The sequence below is a fragment of the Somniosus microcephalus genome, chromosome 10, assembly GCF_052327205.1.
Source record: "Somniosus microcephalus isolate GS21.2 chromosome 10, FLI_Smic_1.0, whole genome shotgun sequence".
NCBI lineage: Eukaryota > Metazoa > Chordata > Chondrichthyes > Squaliformes > Somniosidae > Somniosus > Somniosus microcephalus.
This window is the reverse complement of record NC_140996.1, coordinates 25,757,204-25,779,449: the sequence shown is the minus strand read 5'-3', so window position 1 is coordinate 25,779,449 and position 22,246 is coordinate 25,757,204. Positions and strand designations below refer to the sequence as shown.

Sequence of the window (22,246 nt, the reverse complement as noted above, 5' to 3'; positions counted from 1 at the left end):
CTGTACAGACAGTTTAACTCATTTTCAATAGGATTTCCTCTCACTTTATGTTTAACCATCTTTTTAGACTCCTGTTCTATAACTCTATTTATTCCCTTGCCATCAATGTTCTACCTTACTTTATTCTTTCTTATACTCTCTTTTCCGGTTTTGTTTAAATTTAGGCTGGTTACGTTTCTTGTGGGTCCCTCCTCCCATCTGACTAATTTATAGCCTTTGCCACCTCCTTATTTACCCTTACTGCTAGGACACAGGTCCCATCCCAGCTCAAGTGGAGCCCGTCCCATCGGTACAGCTCCTTCCTGTCCCAGAACTGGTGCCAGTATCCCATGAAAAGGAACCCCTCTTTCCCACACCAGCGCTTTAGCCACGTGTTAATTCTCCTGATCTGTCTGCTTCTATGCCAATGTGCACGTAGCTCAGGCAATAATCCAGAGATTATTACCCTCGAGGTCCTGCTTTTTAATTTAGATCCTAACTCCTGATACTCTTTCAGCAGGACCTCCTCCCTGCAGTCTTTCTCCTTGTCCTCCTACCTATGTCGTTTGTTCCAACATGGACCACAACAACTGGATTTTCCCCCTCCATTTCCAAGTTCCTCTCCAGCTGCCGTGAGCTATTCCTTACCCTGGCACTGGGTAGGCAACACACCCTTCGGGATTCTCGTTCTTGACTGCAGAGGACGCTATCTATCACCCTAATTATAGAGTCCCCTATCACTACCATATTTCTACTCTGCTCTCTTTCCGCCCCCCCCCCCCCCCCCCCTCCCCTTGGACAGCCTTCTGAGCCACGGTGCCTTGGTCTGCATTGTGACTGTCCTCCCTGCAGTCTTTCTCCTTGTCCTCGCAGGTAGCGAGTACATCGTACCTGCTGGACAGGGACCTCCTTTTCAACCTCCTAAATCCCTGCTACCTGTCTCCCTAACAGTCACACCCTCCCTTTCCTGAACCTGTGCTTTCCTCTGGGGTGTGACTGTATTCTGGATAAAATTGTCCAGAAATTCCTCCCCCTCCCTTATTTGTCGGAGTGTCTCCAGCTCAATGACTCCGAGCCATAGAGATTAGAGATGCAGACATCTCCTGCAGACGTGTTTGCTTGGAACAGTCTCGCAAACTCCCACATACTGCAGTCCAGACACACAGCCTGCCCTAGTCTAGCCTTATTTTATTTAATTAAAGTCTTTATTCAACAATTATTTATAGTTATATTAATTAGTTTAACTAGTTAAGCTATAAATTTAATACAGTATGTTATAGTTTCCCGCTCCTAGTTTAAACCACTGTTTTAATTTGGAGAAAAAAACCTTAATACTCACCAACCAATCACCATAATCTGTAACTAATTTGCTTACTGCTGAAGTGGAAGATTCTGAAGACCTAATGTGAAGAATTCCAATCTAAAGAATTTTGATATCCAGTAAGAATAAATTTGCCCCCAGTTTCTGTGGATTATCTGTTTGGATAAAATAGTTTAACTTGTAGAATTATCTATTTTTAGGGGCATCTATCAGAAGCCTGGTCTCGTGTCACAAAGAATGCTATTGCTGAAACAATTATTGCTCTAACAAAAATGGAAGAAGAATACAGAGTGCCTGTTCAGTGTACTACAACAACCAGGGTAATGGATTAATTGCTTTATATGGAAAGTATATTTGAAACAGAATAAAGTGGTTTAACAAAAGTAAATGTACCTGGAAGTTGGATAAGATTCTAACTCTCTCTGCTTTAACATTTTATTCTAACTCTTTCTGCTTAACATTTTGCTCCTCAGCTATGGCTAGCTCTGGCTTCACTGTGTGTGCTGGATCAAGACCACGTTGATAGGCTTTCCTCTGGCAGATGGATGGGGAAGGATGGCCAGCAAAAACAAATGGTAAGGAAAAGGATTGTTAATATGTTGGGACCATTCTTGTTTGCATAAATGAGCTGGACTTGAACTCCATTCAGAGATGTAAGAAGTCACACAACACCAGGTTATAGTCCAACAGCTTTATTTGAAATCACAAGCTTTCAGAGCGCTGCTCCTTCTTCAGGTGAAGTGGAGAAATGCATAAAGACACAGCTTATATAGTCAGAGAATCATGTCAGATGTTTACAGGTAACCTTTCCAACTGCCATTTATCACACCTCGGCAGAGAGATAATCACAGCAGTCAAAGGTGTGAATGGTGTCCAAACAGGTCAGTCAGGGAAACATTACATCAAAGAACAATGAGGTGGGGTCACAAGGGGTCAAATATTGCAGATGCTGGGGTCTGTATGGAAAAACAAAAAAAACTAGACAAAAAACATTTTTTTTTGGCTGGAAATCACAGCAGGTCCGGCCACATCTGTGTAGAGAGAACAAGCCAATGTCGACTCGAGTCTGGATGACCCTGCGTCAGGTGGGGTTACATGTAGCGTGACATGAACCCAAGATCTCGGTTGAGGCCGTCCTCATGGGTGCGGAACTTGGCTATCAGTTTCTGTTCGACGATTTTGCATTGTCGTGTGTCTCGAAGGCCGCCTTGGAGAATGCTTACCCGAAGATCGGAGGCTGAATGTCCTTGACTGCTGAAGTGTTCCCCGACTGGGAGGGAGCACTCCTGCCTGGTGATTGTTGCGCGGTGTCCGTTCATCCGTTGTCGCAGTGTCTGCATGGTCTCGCCGATGTACCATGCTCCGGGGCATCCTTTCCTGCAACGTATGAGGTAGACAACGTTGGCCGAGTCACATGAGTATGTACCATGTACCTGGTGGGTGGTGTCCTCACGTGTGATGATGGTATCTGTGTTGATGATCTGGCATGTCTTGCAGAGGTTGCTGTGGCAAGGTTGTGTGGTGTCGTGGTCGCTGTTCTCCTGAAAGCTGGGTAATTTGCTGCGAACGATGGTCTGTTTGAGGTTAGGCGGTTGTTTGAAAGCAAGTAGTGGAGGCGTGGGGATGGCCTTAGCGAGGTGTTCGTCGTCATTGATGACATGTTGAAGGCTGCGAAGAACATGGCGTAGTTTCTCCGCTCCGGGGAAGTACTGGACGACGAAGGGTACTCTGTTGGTTGTGTCCCGTGTTTGTCTTCTGAGGAGGTCTATGCGCTTTTTCGCTGTGGCCTGTCGATCGACGAGTCGAGCGTCATATCCCGTTCTTACAAGGGCGTCTTTCAGTGTCTGTAGGTGTCCATCGCGTTCCTCCTCGTCTGAGCAGATCCTGTGTATTCGCAGGGCTTGTCCATTGGGGATGGCTTCTTTAACGTGGTTAGGGTGGAAGCTGGAGAAGTGAAGCATCGTGAGGTTGTCCGTGGGCTTGCGGTAGAGTGAAGTGCTGAGGTGTCCATCTTTGATGGAGATTCGTGTGTCCAGGAATGAGACCGATTCTGAGGAGTAGTCCATGGTGAGTTTGATGGTGGGATGGAACTTGTTGATGTTATCGTGTAGTCTTTTCAGTGATTCTTCGCCGTGGGTCCATAGGAAGAAAATGTCGTCAATGTATCTGGTGTATAGCGTTGGTTGGAGATCCTGTGCAGCGAAGAAGTCTTGCTCGAACTTGTGCATGAAGATGTTTGCGTATTGGGGTGCGAATTTGGTCCCCATGGCTGTTCCGTGTGTTTGGGTAAAGAACTGGTTGTCGAAGGTGAAGACATTGTGGTCAAGGATGAAGCGGATGAGTTGTAGGATGGCGTCTGGAGATTGGCTGTTGTTGGTGTTGAGTACTGAGGCTGTCGCAGCGATGCCGTCATCGTGGGGGATACTGGTGTAGAGTGCCGAGACGTCCATCGTGGCGAGGAGTGTTCCTGGTTCAACTGGTCCGTGGGTGCTGAGTTTCTGTAAGAAGTCTGTAGTGTCGCGACAGAAGCTGGGGGTTCCCTGTACGATGGGTTTCAGGATGCCCTCGACATATCCAGAGAGGTTCTCACACAGGGTTCCGTTGCCTGATGCGATAGGGCATCCAGGTGTGTTGGCTTTGTGTATCTTTGGGAGGCAGTAGAAGTCTCCCACGCGGGGAGTACGTGGGATGAGAGCATGTAGGATGCTTTGAAGGTCTGGATCGAAGGCTTTGATCAGTCTGTTGAGTTGGCGGGTGTGTTCTTTGGTCGGATCTGCGGGTAACTGTCTGTAGTGTTCCTGGTTGTCCAGTTGTCGGTATACTTCTTTGCAATAGTCCGTTCTGTTCTATATGACGATGGCACCTCCTTTGTCTGCTGGTTTGATGACGATGTTGCGGTTGGTCTTGAGAGCGTGGATGGCGTTGCGTTGTGCTCGGGTGACATACAGACATACAGACCCCAGCATCTGCAATATTTGACCCCACCTCATTGTTCTTTGATGTAATGTTTCCCTGACTGACCTGTTTGGACACCATTCACACCTTTGACTGCTGTGATTATCTCTCTGCCGAGGTGTGATAAATGGCAGTTGGAAAGGTTACCTGTAAACATCTGACATGATTCTCTGACTATATAAGCTGTGTCTTTATGCATTTCTCCACTTCACCTGAAGAAGGAGCAGCGCTCCGAAAGCTTGTGATTTCAAATAAAGCTGTTGGACTATAACCTGGTGTTGTGTGACTTCTTACATTTGTCCACCCCAGTCCAACTCCGGCATCTCCACACCATCCATTCAGAGAGGTATATTTGTTGATACCAAATTGGAATCGAAGGAAGCAACTCAAATTACAGCGTGGGTTGGACAAAATAAGTATGTGGGCATATTGGTGGTAGATGAAATTTAATACGAGCAATACTGAACATAAGACAGAAAAATAAACAACACGTGTATTCCATGAATGGTGTTGAAATAACTAAGGAAGAGCCTTAGTAGACTTGAGACTAAATATGTCCAGCCAATGCAGAGAAGCCTGTTGAATATTGAACATCATAGCCAAACCAAATGAATGTAGGTCAGAGGAGGTTGTGCTGACCTTTTTAGTAACTCTCCCTTGATCAAAGGGAAGCCATTGGAATCTTGCATTTCTGCCATTGATACTTTGCTTTTGTCAATAACTGCTTTCCAAATGTTGGGTTATTTTAACTACATACTCTATACTCTTGTTGATGTAAGAAATTTTACCTGCTAAGAATTATGATCAAGAGTGAAATGGGGCTTCCAGTTTGTGTATAATGTGTAGAAAAAGTGTGGACATTTGAGTTCTGCAAATAAACAAGTGCATATTTCCATGACGAAAGGAATATAAAATAGCTGAAAAATCTTAACCAATTTGCAAGAGGGGATAATATAAAAAAGCCGCCTCATTACTTGGACTTGATGCCTGTTTTTAACCCTTTATGAATATTGATTCAGGTTACCATTAACCTGTATTTGTACTGCTAGCTTGAAGGTTAGTGTCGTGTAGGGGCGAGCACTTTCAGTATAAAATACTACTGTCCTATCTATCAACAAAAAATTGGGTAAAAATCTCATACATGCTATCTTAATTTTCCATATCTGTTTTGCTTTCCACCCCCTTCCAAAATAACTTTCCTAGTTTAGCCATATCTGGATTGCCATCCAAGCTGATCTCGACGTGTTTGCCATTTCCTGTGGTGCCAACGTATTTGAATCAGCTCCTTAGTCCAATGGGAGGTGCAAAATAGTAGGTGACTGGAGAGGGAGGAGTTAATGTGTGTTTGTTTGATATTCTATAGATTAGGGCAACTTTATACTGAAAGCATTCTCCTTTCTCTTCCCCTGAGGGAATGAAGCCAGATAATGCTTTATGATGGCTAAGTTACAGTATATACTTGTTGACTATACTTCCTTCAGGCAAAGTTTGGGAAGATCCTTGTCCTTTACTTACATGGTATCCAGTTAAAAGTTAACTTTGTATTTTGCAGAGATGAAGCAGTCAAATAAATGCAAAAAAAAAATTTGTTGACTCCAGTTTAAAGAATGTCTTGAATTTTAATTTATGTAGAAAACAAGTATTGAATTTAAAAATAAAGGTTTATTGGATAGCCAAATCTTATTCTGTCAATATAAAATTAATATTTAGAAGATGCTGTTTCTCTTTGCAAGGAGCAACCAATAAATCCTGCCTAGAGATATGCGCTGAGAAACATTCTATTGTTTTATCTTTGAACCATCACTTAGCCAAAGGCATTCCCTTCTGCATTATTTATCTTAATTGGTGACTAAGTTAATAGTCAAGTTATCTTTTTCTTAGCCTATGTGCGACAACCATGATGATGGTGAGACTCCAGCAATTATCCACTGCAATGTGTGTGGGAATCTTTGCACAGACTGTGACCGGTTCCTCCATCTTCACAGAAGGACAAGAACACATCAAAGACAGGCAAGGAGTCAATTAAAAGTATTTTTGTAGAATATTAACCAATGTTAGAACTGTTTTGAAGCAATATTTTGCACTCTTGTAGAAAGCTTAATGATAGGAACCCTGCTTTGGGTCGCTAAACTACTTCAAACAACCAGTTGTAAAAGACTACACAAAAAAAGGGAAAGCTACTCAACCTTGTGCAAAGAATGGTGCACAACAGAGGGGGAAACAAAGAAGAGAAATAATTCATCTGTTGTCAACCTCCACATTCAACTTTTGAAAAGTTAGCAGTTAGGAAAGTATTTATTTCCCTCAACATTTCTGCAAATGTCATATTCTTAGTTATTTGCCCTCTGTTGAATTGTGAGCAAAAAAAAATTACCATTTCAGAAAGACACTTTCACCAATATTTGTAAAATGTTATGAACAAATTCCTGATTCTGTTTTTTTAAAGGTGGAAGAGCAGTGGTGGAATCTTTTTTTCTAAATTTGTTGCATGAATGAGCAGAATTATGTTAGCTCGACATAAGCAGAAGTTTGCAAGCCAAGTTATTTACACTTGGTTATACAGACAATAGTCATTGCTCTGTAAGGTGCTAATAAAAGTACAGTTCATTTCTAAGGTGAAACTTTCCCAATATGACAAGTTATTCCACTTAATCATTCCCATTGAAATAATCTAGTTTTCAAATTTTCTGAAAATTATAGGTATTTAAAGAGGAGGAGGAAGCAATTAAAGTGGATCTTCATGAAGGCTGTGGAAGAACCAAGCTCTTCTGGCTTATGGCACTTGCAGACTCAAAAACCATGAAAGCAATGGTAGAGTTCAGAGAACACACGGGTGAGAATTGAAGACCTAACTTTTAAGCTAATTTTACCAGTACAGGTAGACTATCCTTTATCCGAAAACCTCGGGACCAGCCGTGTTTCGGTTTTCGGAAAATTTCGGATTTCAGAAGGTATTTTATAAGACTGGGAAATTTGTCGGGGGCGGGGGTCGGGGTCGGCGGGGGTCGGGGTCGTGCGCACGACTTACGCTGAACAAAAAAACCTTCGGTTTTTAGAGGGTTTCGGTTTTCGGAAGTTCGGATAAAGGGTAGTCTACCTGTACTATTCTAGTTACACTATTCTTTACTGTGTTTTGTTTTCAATTAATGTCTTATTAAAAGTCTATTGATATTCAAAATTGTAATATACTTGCAAGGACATTATCCACTGTACCACTCTATAGCACCGTTCCCATATGTTAGCAATACAGCATATAAGTACGGCCAAGTTTCGGACAACAGTTGATTGTGCTTTTGACACATAAGAACATAAGAAGTAGGAGCAGGAGTAGGCCATACGGCCCCTCGGGCCTGCTCCACCATTCAATAGGATCATGGCTGATCCGAACCTAGACTCACGTCCACTTCCCTGCCCGCTCCCCGTAACCCCTAATTCCCTTATCAGCTAGGAAACTGTCTATCTCCGTTTTAAATTTATTTAATGTTGCAGCTTCCACAACTTACCTCTGACTGAAGAAGTTTCTCCTCATCTCAGTTTTGAAAGGGCAGCCCCTTATTCTAAGATTATGCCCCCTAGTTCTAGTCTCACCCATCAGTGGAAAGATCCTCACCGCATCCACCCGATCAAGCCCCCTCACAATCTTATGTTTCGATAAGATCGCCTCTCATTCTTCTGAATTCCAATGAGCAGAGGCCCAACCTACTCAACCTTTCCTCATAAGTCAACCCCCTCATCTCCGGAATCAACCGAGTGAACCTTCTCTGAACCACCTCGAGAGCAAGTATATCTTTTCTTAAATATGGAAACCAAAACTGTACGCAGTATTCCAGGTGTGGCCTCACCAGTACCCTGTATAACTGAAGCAAGACTTCCCTGCTTTTATACTCCATCCCCCTTGCAATAAAAGCCAAGATTTCATTGGCCTTCCCGATCACCTGCTGTACCTGCATACTAACCTTCTGTGTTTCATGCACCAGGACCCCCAGATCCCTTTGTACTGTAGCACTTTGCAGTTTCTCTCCATTTAGATAATAACTTGCTCTTTGATTTTTTTCTGCCAAAGCGCATAACCTCACACTTTCCAACATTATATTCCATCTGCCAAATTTCTGCCCACTCACTTAGCCTGTCTATGTCCTTTTGCAGGTTTTTTATGTCCTCCTCACTCACTGCTTTCCCTCCGATCTTTGTATTGTCGGCAAACTTGGACACGTTGCACTCGGTCCCTTCCTCCAGATCGTTAATATAGATTGTAAAGAGTTGGGGTCCCAGCACTGACCCCTGCAGAACACCACTAGTTACTGATTGCCAACCCGAGAATGAACCATTTATCCCAACTTTCTGTTAGACAGCCAATCTTCCACCCATGCCAGTATATTACCCCCAATCCCGTGATTTTTTATCTTGTGCAATAATCTTTTGTGTGGCACCTTGTTAAATGCCTTTTGGAAGTCCAAATACACCACATCCACTGGTTCCCCTTTATCCACCCTGTTTGTTACGTCCTCAAAGAATTCGAGCAAATTTGTCAAACATGACTTCCCTTTCATAAAACCATGCTGACTCTGTCCGATTAAATTATGCTCATCCAAATGTCCTGTTACTGCTTCCTTAATAATGGACTCCAACATTTTACCACTAGATATGCTAGCCTTACTCTCCATGGTAACTGCAGGTGTCCTTGCAACAGATGGCGCAGCATTGAAGCCAGCTGTCTGCTGACCCAGACTGTGAAAACTGTTTCATATCATCAGTGCTAGGTAGTTGTGCCAGGGGCTTCAGAAGTAGTTGACATCTTGGTTGCAGCCAATAAGACAATGCTTGCTCAATGTGGCATGTCTTCTTTCAAGTGCCACTCCAAGCTTGCTATACTGTGATTGGGGTACTTCCATGGAAGCATCCAAAATTATGATGGGCATTCAAATATCTTAGGGGTGCCATTGGATCTGTTGGTCCAGCTTTCATTGGGAAGTGGAACTGTCACCTGAAATAATTATCTGTCATTGTGAGGTACATTTACCTCTGTCCACAGATGAAACTCACTGGCTCCACAATCGATTTATCCCCACAGATGCAAACTTTGGCCCTGGTTAAAGTAGCTGCTTCATTGTCTAAAATAATTGAGAAGGTTCTTGACTAATGCCGATATCTGTATTTGATACCAGGTATTATTAGCTGAAATTCTTATGCAGTTATCCTCCTGCAAATGGAGGAGTAACTTGCCTCCTGAAGACTCGTTGAGCAGATCTTAAGCCTCTGATGAGGACCATCTCAACTCTCTGCAGATACAGTAAATGGCAATCTTGCCTAAGTAGTTTTAATAGCAGACCATGATGCCCTAAAGAAAATGCTGGCTTCAAAGCAGGTGTTGCTGATGTTAGTAATGCATACAAAAATCTTGGTTACACCTGAGACTGAGAGGTTGATGGACTGTCCTTAAACAGAATCAGTTGATCCAAAGCCTCCTTAGGTCTATCCCATCGTCTCTGAAGATTCACTTGTGTGTGTGTAGGTGGTAGATGGGAAGGGCATGCATACCGGGACGAATTACCTCAGATTGAGTACAGTGGTGGTCCATGGCCATTCCTTGAATTGGGAATAAGGTGGTTGATGCTCACTGCTTATTGATTTGGTTGCTTATTAGCTCAGCGCACTTTCTATGGTTTCTGGCTTTTCCCCTCATACACGGACCACAAAGGCAGTTTTGGAGAACTTGAGGCAAGTTGCTCTTATGAATGGAAGAAACCCTGTTTGCCCAGACTTCATTCGTGGTCTACCAAGTTCAGACAAAATATGGAGGACACCTTTTTACAAAGGCTGTCTGTACCTCCAGACATAAAGCTAGTTGTTTATATTCCTGGAGCAATATGGTTGTATCACCAGGGATGCTGCAGATGTATATGATGCCCTATCGAGGATATGGGGTGAAGTTCATTTGAATTCTTCAGATTGGTGCCTCAAGACTTTTGATATGTACCAGTATTCCATAGAAATTTATCATAGAAATTTACAGCACAGAAGGAGGCTAGAACACTTTGCAGATTATCCGGTTTATTGCAGCAATTGGACGTGAATATATTGAGCACAGATGCTCAAGGCATTCTACAGTGCAAATAGCTCCGAATGAGGATTTTGGTATTTCCCCGGAATTGCTAAACCGAATACTGGCTGTCCACTTTGCCAGGAAAAAAACTATTTGGGAATAGTTTGCCGTCCTTCCTAATTACGAACAATAGCAACAGTTTCATTGTAATTCCTGGCTTCATTCCCAGAAAACTGTGCCGTCGATGTTCTTTCTAAGAAAGATACACCAAGTCAATATTTTCAAAAAGGAAATGCGGACTTGTATGTTGATCAAGTGAGCCAAGCTCGGTGGAAGGGTATAAAGAGGACCCTCCTGCATCATCTCACCCATTTCACAACAGTTTTGTGAAGAGAAAAATGATGCTTTGTTTTCAGTCTTGTTAAAATTGAAAATATGTCTTCTAACTTCTTCATGCCTCAAAAGGATAGATCACTCAGCCCTTCCTCCAGTTTTATCAAGCTGCTTTTCTATATTTATATTTGTGAGGATTGACAGTTGAGGAATAGCATTTGATTAATCATCCTGAGTGTATTTCTTGTTCTTCAAATGCAGTGCGATCTCCACACACAGAACTCCCTTCCTGCCTATCTATTTTATGTCCGATCTGTTGCAATGAACTACTGGGGCTTGTAATTTGGATTTCTTTTTACCTCCTCTATTGACAGAACTGAAGATCTATTTCTACATGTACATCAGAGTGGGGAGATATGATAGGCATGTATTCAGATTTAAAGGGACGGTGTCCTAGGTGTCTTTGTGGACTGGCAGGATTTTCTACATGTGCATGGAGATAATAATGTCCTTGCTCTTCAGATAGTATCTGCAGAGCAAGGAAGACTACACCTTAATATTTTTGATGGAGGAATATTGGGAGAGAAAAGACTCTGTACATGTACTGTTATTTTTTTTCCCCTACATTCAAAACTGTAAAACACACAGTTAAAAAGGCTCCGCATTGAAAATAAAACATATTTGGCCAATCATGATCGATGGTAAATATTCCCACAAGTAGGTTTGACTGGTATGCTTACTAGTGACCTGTTTGTGAATTTGATAATATCTAGGTTTTCATCTGGGAGGGAGAAATCAATTGTAGAGCGGGTGTTTTTGTGATCAAAGCCATCAGTTGACGCTGTTGTATGTAATTTACTCATACACTTGTTAATGAAGCATACACGTGTGGACAGTATACTTCTATTAATGTAAATAAAGCGTATAAATATATGGCTTGCTTATGTCGATAAAAACTTCAGAAGCAGTCGTCAAATTTTTTCTTTAAACAAAATCTGATTTCTTCATTTATAGGCAAACCTGCGTCAAGCAGCCCTGAAGCATGTCGCTTCTGTGGATCAAGAAATGGAACAGAGCTGTCGGCGGTGGGCAGCGTGTGTTCTGATGCAGACTGCCAGGTGAGTGAAATGGAGTCTTGTGCAGAATGTTGTCGACCACAGATGATTCAAACGGCTCGCTTCATCTAATTGGCTGCATAATGTCTTTTTAATCTTGTTTCACATCTGGCTTTTCCGAAATGTTTGTTTTCATGGTACTGAGTGTTTCTTTTAATCATTTTAAAACAAGGAATATGCTAAAACTGCCTGCGGCAAAACCCATTCCTGTGGGCACCCCTGTGGGGGAGTTAAAAGCGAAGAGCACTGTTTACCTTGCTTACATGGCTGTGACAAAAATGCAACATGTCTCAAGCAAGATGCCGATGATATGTGCATGATCTGCTTTACTGAGGCACTTTCAGCAGCTCCTGCAATTCAGGTAAGTCTTATCATTTATGGAGGTAAATTTCTGATTTACAAATTTTAAGCATTTTAAAATAAATTTCACCTGGTTAGTTAGAGACTCTTGTTTTCAATCTTGTTAAAATTGTCTTCTAACTTCATGAAAATTGGTTTTTTTTACCCTTGTTAAGCTGTGTCTTGTGTGTGAGAGCTCTATCATAGCTATGATTTGGATGAAGGGACTAAATGTAACATTTCCAAATTTGCTGATGATACAAAGCTAAGTGGCGGTGTCAGATGTGAAGAGGCTTCAAGGGGATCTCGACAGGCTCAGTGAGTGGGCGAGAACATGGCAGATGGAATATAATGTGGATAAATGTGAAGTTATCTAATTTGGTAGAAAGAACAGAAAGGCAGAGTATTTCCTAAATGGTGAAAGATTGGGGAATGCAGATGCTCAAAGGGACCTGGGTGTCCTTGTACATGAGTCACTGAAAGTGAATGTGCAGGTGCAGCAAGCCATTAGGAAGGCAAATGGTATGCTGGCCTTCATTACAAGAGGATTTGAGTACAGGAGTAAAGAAGTCTTACTCCAATTATATAGGGCCTTGGTGAGACCACACCTGGAGTACTGCGTACAATTTTGGTCTCCTTACCTAAGGAAGGATATACTTGCCATAGAGGGAGTGCAACGAAGGTTCACGAGATTGATTCCTGGGATGGCGGGACTGTCCTATGAGAAGAGATTGAGTAAACTAGGCCTGTATTCTCTTGAATTCAGAAGAATGAGAGGGATCTCATTGAAGCATACAAAATTATTACAGGGCTTGATAGGGTGGACGCTGGGAGAATGTTTCCTTTGGCTGGGGAGTCTAGAACCAGGGGCCACAGCCTCAGGATAAAGGGTAGGCCATTCTGGACTGAGATGAGAAGAAATTTCTTCACACACACGGTGGTGAATCTTTGGAATTCTCTACCCCAGAGGGCTGTGGAAGCTCAGTCATTGGGTATATTCAAAACAGAAGTCGATAGATTTCTGACTAGTAAGGGCATCTAGAGCCGGTGAATGGAGTTGAGGCAGACGATCAGCCATGATCTCATTGAATGGCGGAGCAGGCTCGAAGGGCCGAATGGCCTACTACTGCTCCTATTTCTTATGTTCTTAAAACAGCAGTCCACTAGTAATTTTGCTAAATTAACGTTACTTTTTTAAAAAACAAAAATATTGGAACGCTGTTGCTGTAAACTTCAGCTCATCCAAAACTCTGCTGCCCGTATCCTAACTTGCACCAAGTCCTGTTCATCCATCAGCCCTGTGCTCGCTGACCTACATTGGCTCCCGGTCCGGCAACACCTCGATTTTAAAATTCTCTTGTGTTCAAAGCCCTCCATGGCCTCGCCTCTCCCGATCTCTCTCTCAACCCCTCCGGCCCTACAACCCTCCGAGATACAGGAAACTTTCGTTTAAACGGAGGTTAAATATCCGGAATGCTCTACCCACCGGCAAAATTCAGGAGTCGGTTCAGATAACTTTTTTTTACTTGTAGTTGCTTTTTTTCTCCATTTGTGGCTCTGCAAGCGCCTAGCTGAAGCTGTTGCTTAGCTAGAGACGCATGCAAGCTGCACCGACTGTTTTGAAGCTGTAGGGTTTGTTGCTTCAGACGGAGCTCTGAGCTCCGTATGTTTTAACATTAGCGCTCGTTTCTCCGGCAGTGTTGATCGACCGGCACCAGCTCGGTCCCGTCAGTGCCGGATACCAGAATGTTTTCTGTATTTGCGCTCCTCTAATTCTGGCCTCTTGCACATCCCCAATTTTAATCGCTCCACCATTAGCGCCTACGCCTTCAGCTGCCTAGGCCCTAAGCTCTGGAATTCCCTCCCTAAACCTCTCTGCCCCTCTTCCTCTCTCTCTCCTCCTTTTAAGATGTTCCTTAAAACCTACCTCTTTGACCAATCTTTTGGTCACCTGTCCTAATATCTCCTCATGTGGCTCGGTGTCAAACTTTTTGTTTGGTAACGCTCCCGTGAAGCACCTTGGGGATGTTTTACTACATTAAAGACGCTATATAAATGCAAGTTGTTGTCAAGGCTGAACAATAACAACAGTTTTTGATTGTACCAGGTTGAAGTCTGCACCTTCTCTCGGCCTACCAGCTGACTGTTTCCAAAGCTACAGCTATGACAGGCTCTTGTGTCTGTCACTGTGTCATATCCTAGGACATTTTTTAATTTGTTCACGAGATGTGGGTGTTGCTGGCAAGGCCAGTATTTATTGTCCATGCCTAATTGCCCTTGAGAAGGTGATGGTGAGTTGCCTTCTTGAACCACTACAGTCTGGATGGTGAAAGTACTCCCACAGTGCTGTTAGGGAGGGAGTTCCAGGATTTTGACCCAGTGACAATGAAGGAACTGTGATATATTTCCAAGTCAGAATGGTGTGTGACTTGGAGGTGATGGTGTTCCCATGCGCCTGCTGCCTTTGTCCTTCGCGGTGGTAGAGGTGCGGGCTTGGGAGGTGCTGTCAAAGAAGCCTTGGCGAGTCGCTGCAGTGCATCTTGTAGATGGTACACATTGCAGGCACGGTGTGCCGGTGGTGGTGGGAGTGAATGTTTAAGTAGTGGACGGGGTGCCAATCTGCTGCTTTGTCCTGGATGGTGTCAAGCTTCTTGAGTGTTGTTGGAGCTGCACTCATCCAGGCAAGTTGAGAGTATTCATTCACACTCCTGACTTGTGCTTTGTAGATGGTGGAAAGGCTTTGGGGAGTCAGGAGGTGAGTCTCACTCGCTGCAGAATACCTAGCCTCTGACCTGCTCTTGTAGCCACAGTATTTATGTGGCTCGTCCATTTAAGATTCTGGCCAATGGTGACCCCGCAGGATGGTGGGGAATTCGGCGATGGTAATGCCGTTGAACGTCAAAGGGCGGTGGTTAGACTCTCTCTTGTTGGAGATGGTCAGTGCCTGGCACTTGTGACGTGAATGTTACTTACCACTTATCAACCCAAGCTGGTCCAACCCTTTTAGCTGACCATTAGGAGAGCACGAACCCAAGAAATTCAAGTTTCAATGTTTATTTGTGCTCGTGTCATTCACAGATCTCTACATGTTCACTATCAAGATAGAAGAAATTTGTTGTATATTTTAAAGATCTACGGTCTGTGCGTGTCCCAACATTATATAATGACTGATTCATGTGTTTTGCTCTTTTAAGTTGGAGTGTAGTCACGTTTTCCATCTACATTGCTGTAGACGAGTTCTTGAAAATCAGTGGCTTGGCCCAAGAATAACTTTTGGATTTATGGCATGTCCAATATGTAAGGTGAGAATCCTGCAGATTGATTTCCATTTACACTGTGGATTAGCCTTTGCAGCACTGATTTGAGCAAGTGACGAATTTGAGAAAAACTTCAGCTTTTTGTATAATTTCAGAACAAAATAAATCATCTAGTATTAAAAGATCTACTTGATCCCATCAAAGACCTGTATGAAGATGTAAGGAGGAAGGCTCTAATGAGGCTAGAATATGAAGGGTTACACAAAAGTGATGCTATCACTACTCCAGGTGTTCGTTTTTACAATGATCCTGCTGGATTTGCAATGAATAGATACGCTTACTACGTCTGCTACAAGTGTAAGAAGGTAGGTGCACGTTTGAAGAAGTCATATTTAACTGATGGATTTTGAGTCCTAGTTGTACCTTTTAGTTGGAATGAACAGTCTGCCTGATGTTTCCTTTTTCAGAGATATAGCCCAAAGCAGAATCATTTTATCAATGTTATTAACTACCCTTTTGCTCTGTTAAAACCAGAAAACAGTGTGTGATATCGTAACATGGCAGGGGGGCAGTCTGTATTCCATAATACAATCAAACCAGGAAACTCGTATTCTGATGCAACAAAGATAGACCCATAAAAGAAGTTGTCAATTTACATGTGGTCAATCTTAACTTTTTTTTAAAGTAGTAATTTAGTCTCTTAATCATCTGCAGCACACTATTTTATTGAAAATTATTTTTTTTCGACTCATACACTTAGTGTATATCAGTTGTTCAACCTCTACATACAAATCAGCAACAGATATTCTTCTTGTCTGCACACACAAATCGTTTTCTTTGCCACTTATCAGTGCTTGGTTTCACTGGAATTCATTGTAGTTCAGTCTAAAGAGAAATCTAGAGTAAAGTTCAACTACTTTTGTGTTTTTTTTCCCCAAGTTCACATTTTGGTCCTGCCAATATTTAAGGGAGCGTTTTAATCCAACCAACAATATAACCAGAATTTTCAGTGCAATTTAAAGAAAACAAATTTGAAGAAATCCAGTCAACTTGGCAACGTCTCCCAGGTTAATGTTTTGTAAAGCCTGAGGTTGCGTGGCATTCTAGAAGCAAAAGTTATACTGCCACCTTGAAGGCTATATAAAGCAGTCAAAATGCATTTTAGGATTTTGCTTGGAGGAGATGAACACACATTCTGTATCTTTAAGAGCTGAGTAAGTCACTTACAGACTTTTCACTTTCTTAAAACGGTTTGCGCACTTAAGTGACAGTATCTCTAGTGTTGACTGTATGCGTTGAGTTGAAAGCCTTCTATTTTTTGCCTACATTAATACAGCTAACTCTTTCATGTAGGCTTATTTTGGTGGTGAAGCGCGATGTGATGCTGAAGCAGGCCAGGGTGATGACTATGACCCACGGGAATTGATCTGCGGTGCTTGCTCAGATGTTTCTAGAGCGCAGGTATTCTTTGTTTACCCATATTCTGGAGGTTACTTAAATGTGATATTACAGCATTGAAGTTGTTTATTTTGTTTGAAAATTAATTCATTGGAAATTCTTTAAAATAATGACATTCTAGGTAATTTAGTGAGTTTTTAAAAAAAGGTAGACTAAATTCTACTCAAACATTATGGTTTGTGTGGGTGGGAGGGGTAAAGAGAGAAGCCACAAAATAGTACAAGTTTCCCCAAACTGCAATGCTGTTTGTCATAAGCACATGCCAGGCACTTCCTCATCCTAGAGGCTGGATTAAGGAGTTCCATTGACAGAGGTCTGGCAACAGGTCATCTCCCCACCTGTAAGGTCAGGGAGACAAAAGATCATTAATCTTCAAATTCAGAAATACATATCCCATTGCTGGTAACAAGCCAATCAAGAATTTAGATTACAGTTTTCAATCTTGTAGCAATGCAATCTGTTAGTAGTATATGACATGTTAATATTCTTCGACAGATGTGCCCCAAACATGGCACTGACTTCCTGGAATACAAGTGTCGGTATTGCTGCTCTGTGGCAGTGTTTTTTTGCTTTGGAACAACACATTTCTGTAATGCTTGCCATGACGACTTCCAGAGAATGACGAGTATCCCTAAAGAAGAACTCCCCCATTGTCCTGCAGGTAGTATATCTTTTCTTGTCTGTTTAGAGTAACTGGTCACTATGCAACGTAATATGCTCAAAGCATACATAAGACATTTTAATACCTTTTTTTTTTTTACAAAAACTTTTTTGTATTAGTTCATGGAATGTAGGCATCACTGGCAAGGCCAGCATGTATTGCCCATCCCTAATTGCCCTTGAGAAGGTGGTGGTGAGCCGCCGCCTTGAACCACTGCAGTCCAGTCCGTGTGGTGAAGGTACTCCCACAGTGCTGTTTGGGAGGGAGTTCCAGGATTTTCACCCAGCAACGATGAAGGAACGGTGGTATACTTCCATGTCAGGATGGTGTGTGACTTGGAGGTGGTGGTGTTCCCATGCACCTGCTGCCCTTGTCCTTCTAGGTGGAAGAGGTCGTGGATTTGGGAGGTGCTGCCGAAGAAGCCTTGGCGAGTTGCTGCAGTGCATCTTGTAGATGGGTACACTGCAGTCACGGTATGCCGGTGGTGGATGGGGTGCCAATCAAGCAGGCTGCTTTGTCCTGGATAGTGTCGAGCTTCTTGAGTGTTGTTGGAGCTGCACTCATCCAGGCAAGTGGAGAGTATACCAGCACACCCCTTAATTGTGCCTTGTAGATGGTGGAAGGCTTTGGGGAGTCAGGAGGTGAGACATTTGCCGCAGAATATCTAGCCTCTGACCTGCTCTTGCTGCCACAGTATTTATGTGGCTGGTGCAGTTAAGTTTCTGGTCAGTGGTGATCCCCAGGATGGTGAGGGATTTGGTGATGGTAATGCCGTTGAATGTCAAGGGGCAGTGGTTAGACTCTCGCTTGTTAGAGATAGTCATTGCCTGGCACTTGTGTGGTACGAATGTTACCTGCCATTTATCAGCCCAAGCCTGAACGTCGTCCAGGTCTTGTTGCATGCGGGCATGGACTGCTTCATTATATGAGGAGTTGTGAATGGCACTGAACACTGTGCAGTCATCAGCGAACATCCCCATTTCTGACGTTATATTGGAGGGAAAGTCATTGATGAAGCAGCTGAAGATGGTTGGACCTAGGACTCTGCCCTGAGGAACTCCTGCAGCGATGCCCTGGGGCTGTGATGATTGACCTCCAATCACCACAACCATCTTCCTTTGTGCTAGGTATGACTCCAGCCAGTGGAGAGTTTACCCCCTGATTTCCATTGACTTCAGTTTTACTAGGGCTCCTTGATGCCACACTCGGTCAAATGCTGCCTTGATGTCAAGGGCAGTCACTCTCACCTCACCTCTGGAATTCAGCTCCTTTGTCCATGTTTGGACCAAGGCTGTAATGAGGTCGGGAGCAGAATGGTCTTGGCGGAACCCAAACTGGGCATCAGTAAGCAGGTTATTGGTGAGTAAGTGCCGCTTGATAGCACTGTTGACGATACCTTCCATCACTCTGCTGATGATTGAGAGTAGACTGATGGGTCGATAATTGGCCGGATTGGATTTGTCCTGCTTTTTGTGGACAGGACATACCTGGGCAGTTTTCCACATTGTCGGATAGATGCCAGTGTTGCAGCTGTACTGGAACAGCTTGGCTAGAGGCGCGGCTAGTTCTAGTATGAATATGGCACTTGGGCTTCTGGATTCGTTTTTAAAAACTTTTCATGTTGTACTGTTTTGTTGCATGCATGTGTAAGGAAGGATGTATTTGTGAGTAGATCAGTAAGGTACCAGGTGGAATAATTGGTGTGTGCTGCCAGCACATACCAGTCAGGTCAGCAGTTGAGCTGCTTTTGGAATTGGCCCCTAGTTGAGGAGGAGAATTTGACAAGGTTTCCACATTCCTGATTGGTAAGTAATGACTTGCTGGAAAAGCATCTGTGAGGACAGTCAAATTTGGCAATATTGCCCACCACCTCTCTCTAATCATGCTGGTATGAGAACAATGATCATTTGAGTGAAGTCCCAGGGACCTGCTGGTGCCTGTCAAACCATAGCCCAGTATTCAGCACTGGGGAGGGGAAAAAGTTGGAGGCAAAATTGGAAATGGGCTTGAGAAGAGGAAGCTGAATTCATAGATTTCCTCTGTGTCCACATCTCCTGGATACTCGGCAGTGTGAGCCTTTAAGTCTCATACTTGCCAGAAATTTGTTTGTGCACTGCTATTTGTCGGAGATGTATTTTATCCTTGATCATGTAATGTCATCACATTTTAAGCACTATTATGGAAGTTCTGGAAATTATGAATTCTGTGATTTTTTTTTTTAAACTGAGAAACTTGGGTGAAGAGCTAATAAGCTTGAGAAGAGGGGGAGAAAAGATTGGATTAATTAAGTGGTGGCTAAGTGAAGCTAAGATTGGGTTTTAAATGCCTGTAGCTTGTAGGAAAAAGGAAGGGACAACCGAAGGAAGTAAGGAGTTCCACAGTTCTGAGAATCTGGGAAAGGAGCAGTTTAAGTAGATGGTGCAATAAATCCTAATTTCAACACTGGATGCAAAGAGGAAGAAGCACTTACAGGACAGGGTATTAGCAGCTTCAGAGGAACAAGAGAGGAACAGTGACTATCGTAGTATCAATACAAGAAAAATGGAAGAATAAATAGTAATGAAAGGGGAGTTGAGGTGGGATTACCTATTAGAAGTTCAGTTCTCTTTTCACGTATGTGGTGCAGGAGCAGTAGAGAGATGTTAAAGCTGTAGCTTCAATCATCAAATTTCAGTTTTGGCATATAAATGATTAACTACCTGACCCAACTGCATTTCATCTTCTCTTACCCAGGTCCTAAAGGGAAACAGCTTGAGGGAGCAGAGTGTCCTCTTCATGTTGTCCACCCAACCACTGGTGAAGAATTTGCTCTGGGTTGTGGTGTATGCAGAAATGCTCATACATTCTAAACATGCAACAGCGAAGCTCCTTCAGATTTTCCAGCCTTTCAGTCTCTTCAGTTTCTGAACTGAAGTCAGCAAACTGGGTTGGCTCACTATCACCTGAATGAAAGAACAACGTTGTGCACAAAAATGAACTCTTTTTTTTGTGTGTACATACTTATTGCTGTAAATGACTCGAGTTTTCCAAAAGGCTTTAAACTTGTGAAGTGTTTGCATGCTGCCGTTGTAATCCTCGGCTGTAAAGCATCACACACCTACACGGTACCTTGGCAGAAGATGCTTTTTCTAAAAGCAATTGGGATCTATGGACAAGGACAGCTTCCAAATTACACATCTGAAAAATTGCTACAAGTACACAGAGTACTACTTTTGGGTAACCCTGTACAGTATTCTTGAAAATCGTAACCACGTCACGGGTTGAGAGTATATTCTGGTTCATTTGATAGACTGTTGAGGATGTGTTAGGGCTTGTTGTGTATGAATATCATAATGTATATATGGTATCAGTGTTAGGTGTATTACAAAGTTGCTACGTTACACTGCAATTTTCATTTAAACTTCTGGGGTTATGTTTGAGCCTGAAATTTTAATGAAGTGCAATACTGGGTGTGCCTCCTATCTTGCAGCTGTAAACATATGGAATGTATATGTCAATAAAACCGCTGTACATTTTTATACAGTGAAAACCTGTTGTGTGAATGGGAAATTATTCAGTCACATAATGTGTGTATATATAAGCCTTGTGAAGCCTGTAGAATACAGTTTGGGTTTTAGTCAGAAACGAGAGTTGAATCATTAATTCGGAAGAGTGCATTGTGCTAATAATATGTTCACTTCTGTGAAGCAGGTGCAGATAACTTTTAATAATTACCTTCCTGTTTTGGGGGCATTATAACTTTTCACTTCTAAAATATATCCGAACATCAATCTTTGCACAGTTGTCTCAAAGCAACATCCATCTCTGCTGAGGAAAAATATCAGGCTTAGTCGATTTGTCATACCAGTTTCAAGGTTTTTTTAAAAAATTGCAATGGTTGGAATTGCCATGTATGCTGTAAACTTACCATATATAAGTAGGACTTTTGCTTAGACTAAACGTATGTTTATTAAAGTATTAAATAGTGCATCAGAATGTCCCATTGTTATCTTTGTGCACATTACAATAACATAAAAGTGGGTACTTCAACAAGCAAATCAGACATGTTTTTTTGGGTGGGAGGAAAGCCTTGATACTTTACGGCACTTTAAAATCACCGCTGCCTGTCTCCGCGGGAGCAAGGTCTTGCAGATTGGATATCTGCTCGCAAGACTTTAAGAAAAAAATTCCAAGCACAAGAACCACCAAGTGGAGAACCAACATTGCGTCCTTCTCAGTTTTCCCAGGGTAAACCTCAAACTAGAGATCTCCAAATTGTCAATGCATATTGATGTGCCTTAATGGAAAATCCAAGTCCTGATACTTGGTATAATAGCGACCGACAGCATATGCAGAATCCATCCTATCTGGATTTGTTTTATTATTTAGTGGAATATTGGTTGGTTCTGTTTCTTCCTACTATTGTTGGTCTCTATTTTCAAGATGTTTGAGATGTTGGGAATTTGTAAGTTCTCACCAAACACAAAGTAAAACTAAGAAACTGCCCAATTTATTAGCCTGCATATTTACAGCAGCCTTAGCTGTGACCAAATGATAGTCAAGCCAACACATAGGGTAACAGGCCTGGATACAAAGCAAGGGATCAGTTTGTATCTGAAGAATCACTCAATGAGAAACTTGAACATTGCTCCTGAACCTGGCAATTTGAATTGTGCTTACAGATAAGTTATGGACTGGAACATCCTTAAAGTACTTGCACTTGAATAAATGAACAAAAGAGATCCTCAAATTTGTGTTGTAAGAAGCTATATTACTGCAGTTGTGCCTAAAAATTATAAAAGTGTG

At 42.5% G+C, this 22,246-nt stretch overlaps 1 protein-coding gene across 14 annotated transcripts in view; it reads left to right on the top strand.

Moving 5' to 3' along the window:
- Nucleotides 1-21,436, top strand: part of mycbp2 (MYC binding protein 2) — a 230,805-nt gene extending 209,369 nt beyond the window's left edge. For all 14 annotated transcript variants that reach the window (XM_085998516.1, XM_085998525.1, XM_085998512.1 and 11 more), the window contains 11 exons: nucleotides 1,501-1,620; nucleotides 1,774-1,875; nucleotides 6,137-6,265; nucleotides 6,956-7,088; nucleotides 11,646-11,749; nucleotides 11,919-12,107; nucleotides 15,280-15,387; nucleotides 15,498-15,707; nucleotides 16,696-16,803; nucleotides 17,296-17,461; nucleotides 20,195-21,436. In XM_085998516.1, coding sequence (XP_085854642.1) covers nucleotides 1,501-1,620; nucleotides 1,774-1,875; nucleotides 6,137-6,265; nucleotides 6,956-7,088; nucleotides 11,646-11,749; nucleotides 11,919-12,107; nucleotides 15,280-15,387; nucleotides 15,498-15,707; nucleotides 16,696-16,803; nucleotides 17,296-17,461; nucleotides 20,195-20,310 — 1,485 coding nt within the window. In that variant the 3' untranslated portion in view covers nucleotides 20,311-21,436. The remainder of the gene's footprint in view (nucleotides 1-1,500; nucleotides 1,621-1,773; nucleotides 1,876-6,136; nucleotides 6,266-6,955; nucleotides 7,089-11,645; nucleotides 11,750-11,918; nucleotides 12,108-15,279; nucleotides 15,388-15,497; nucleotides 15,708-16,695; nucleotides 16,804-17,295; nucleotides 17,462-20,194) is intronic.
- Nucleotides 21,437-22,246: the final 810 nt, after the last annotated feature.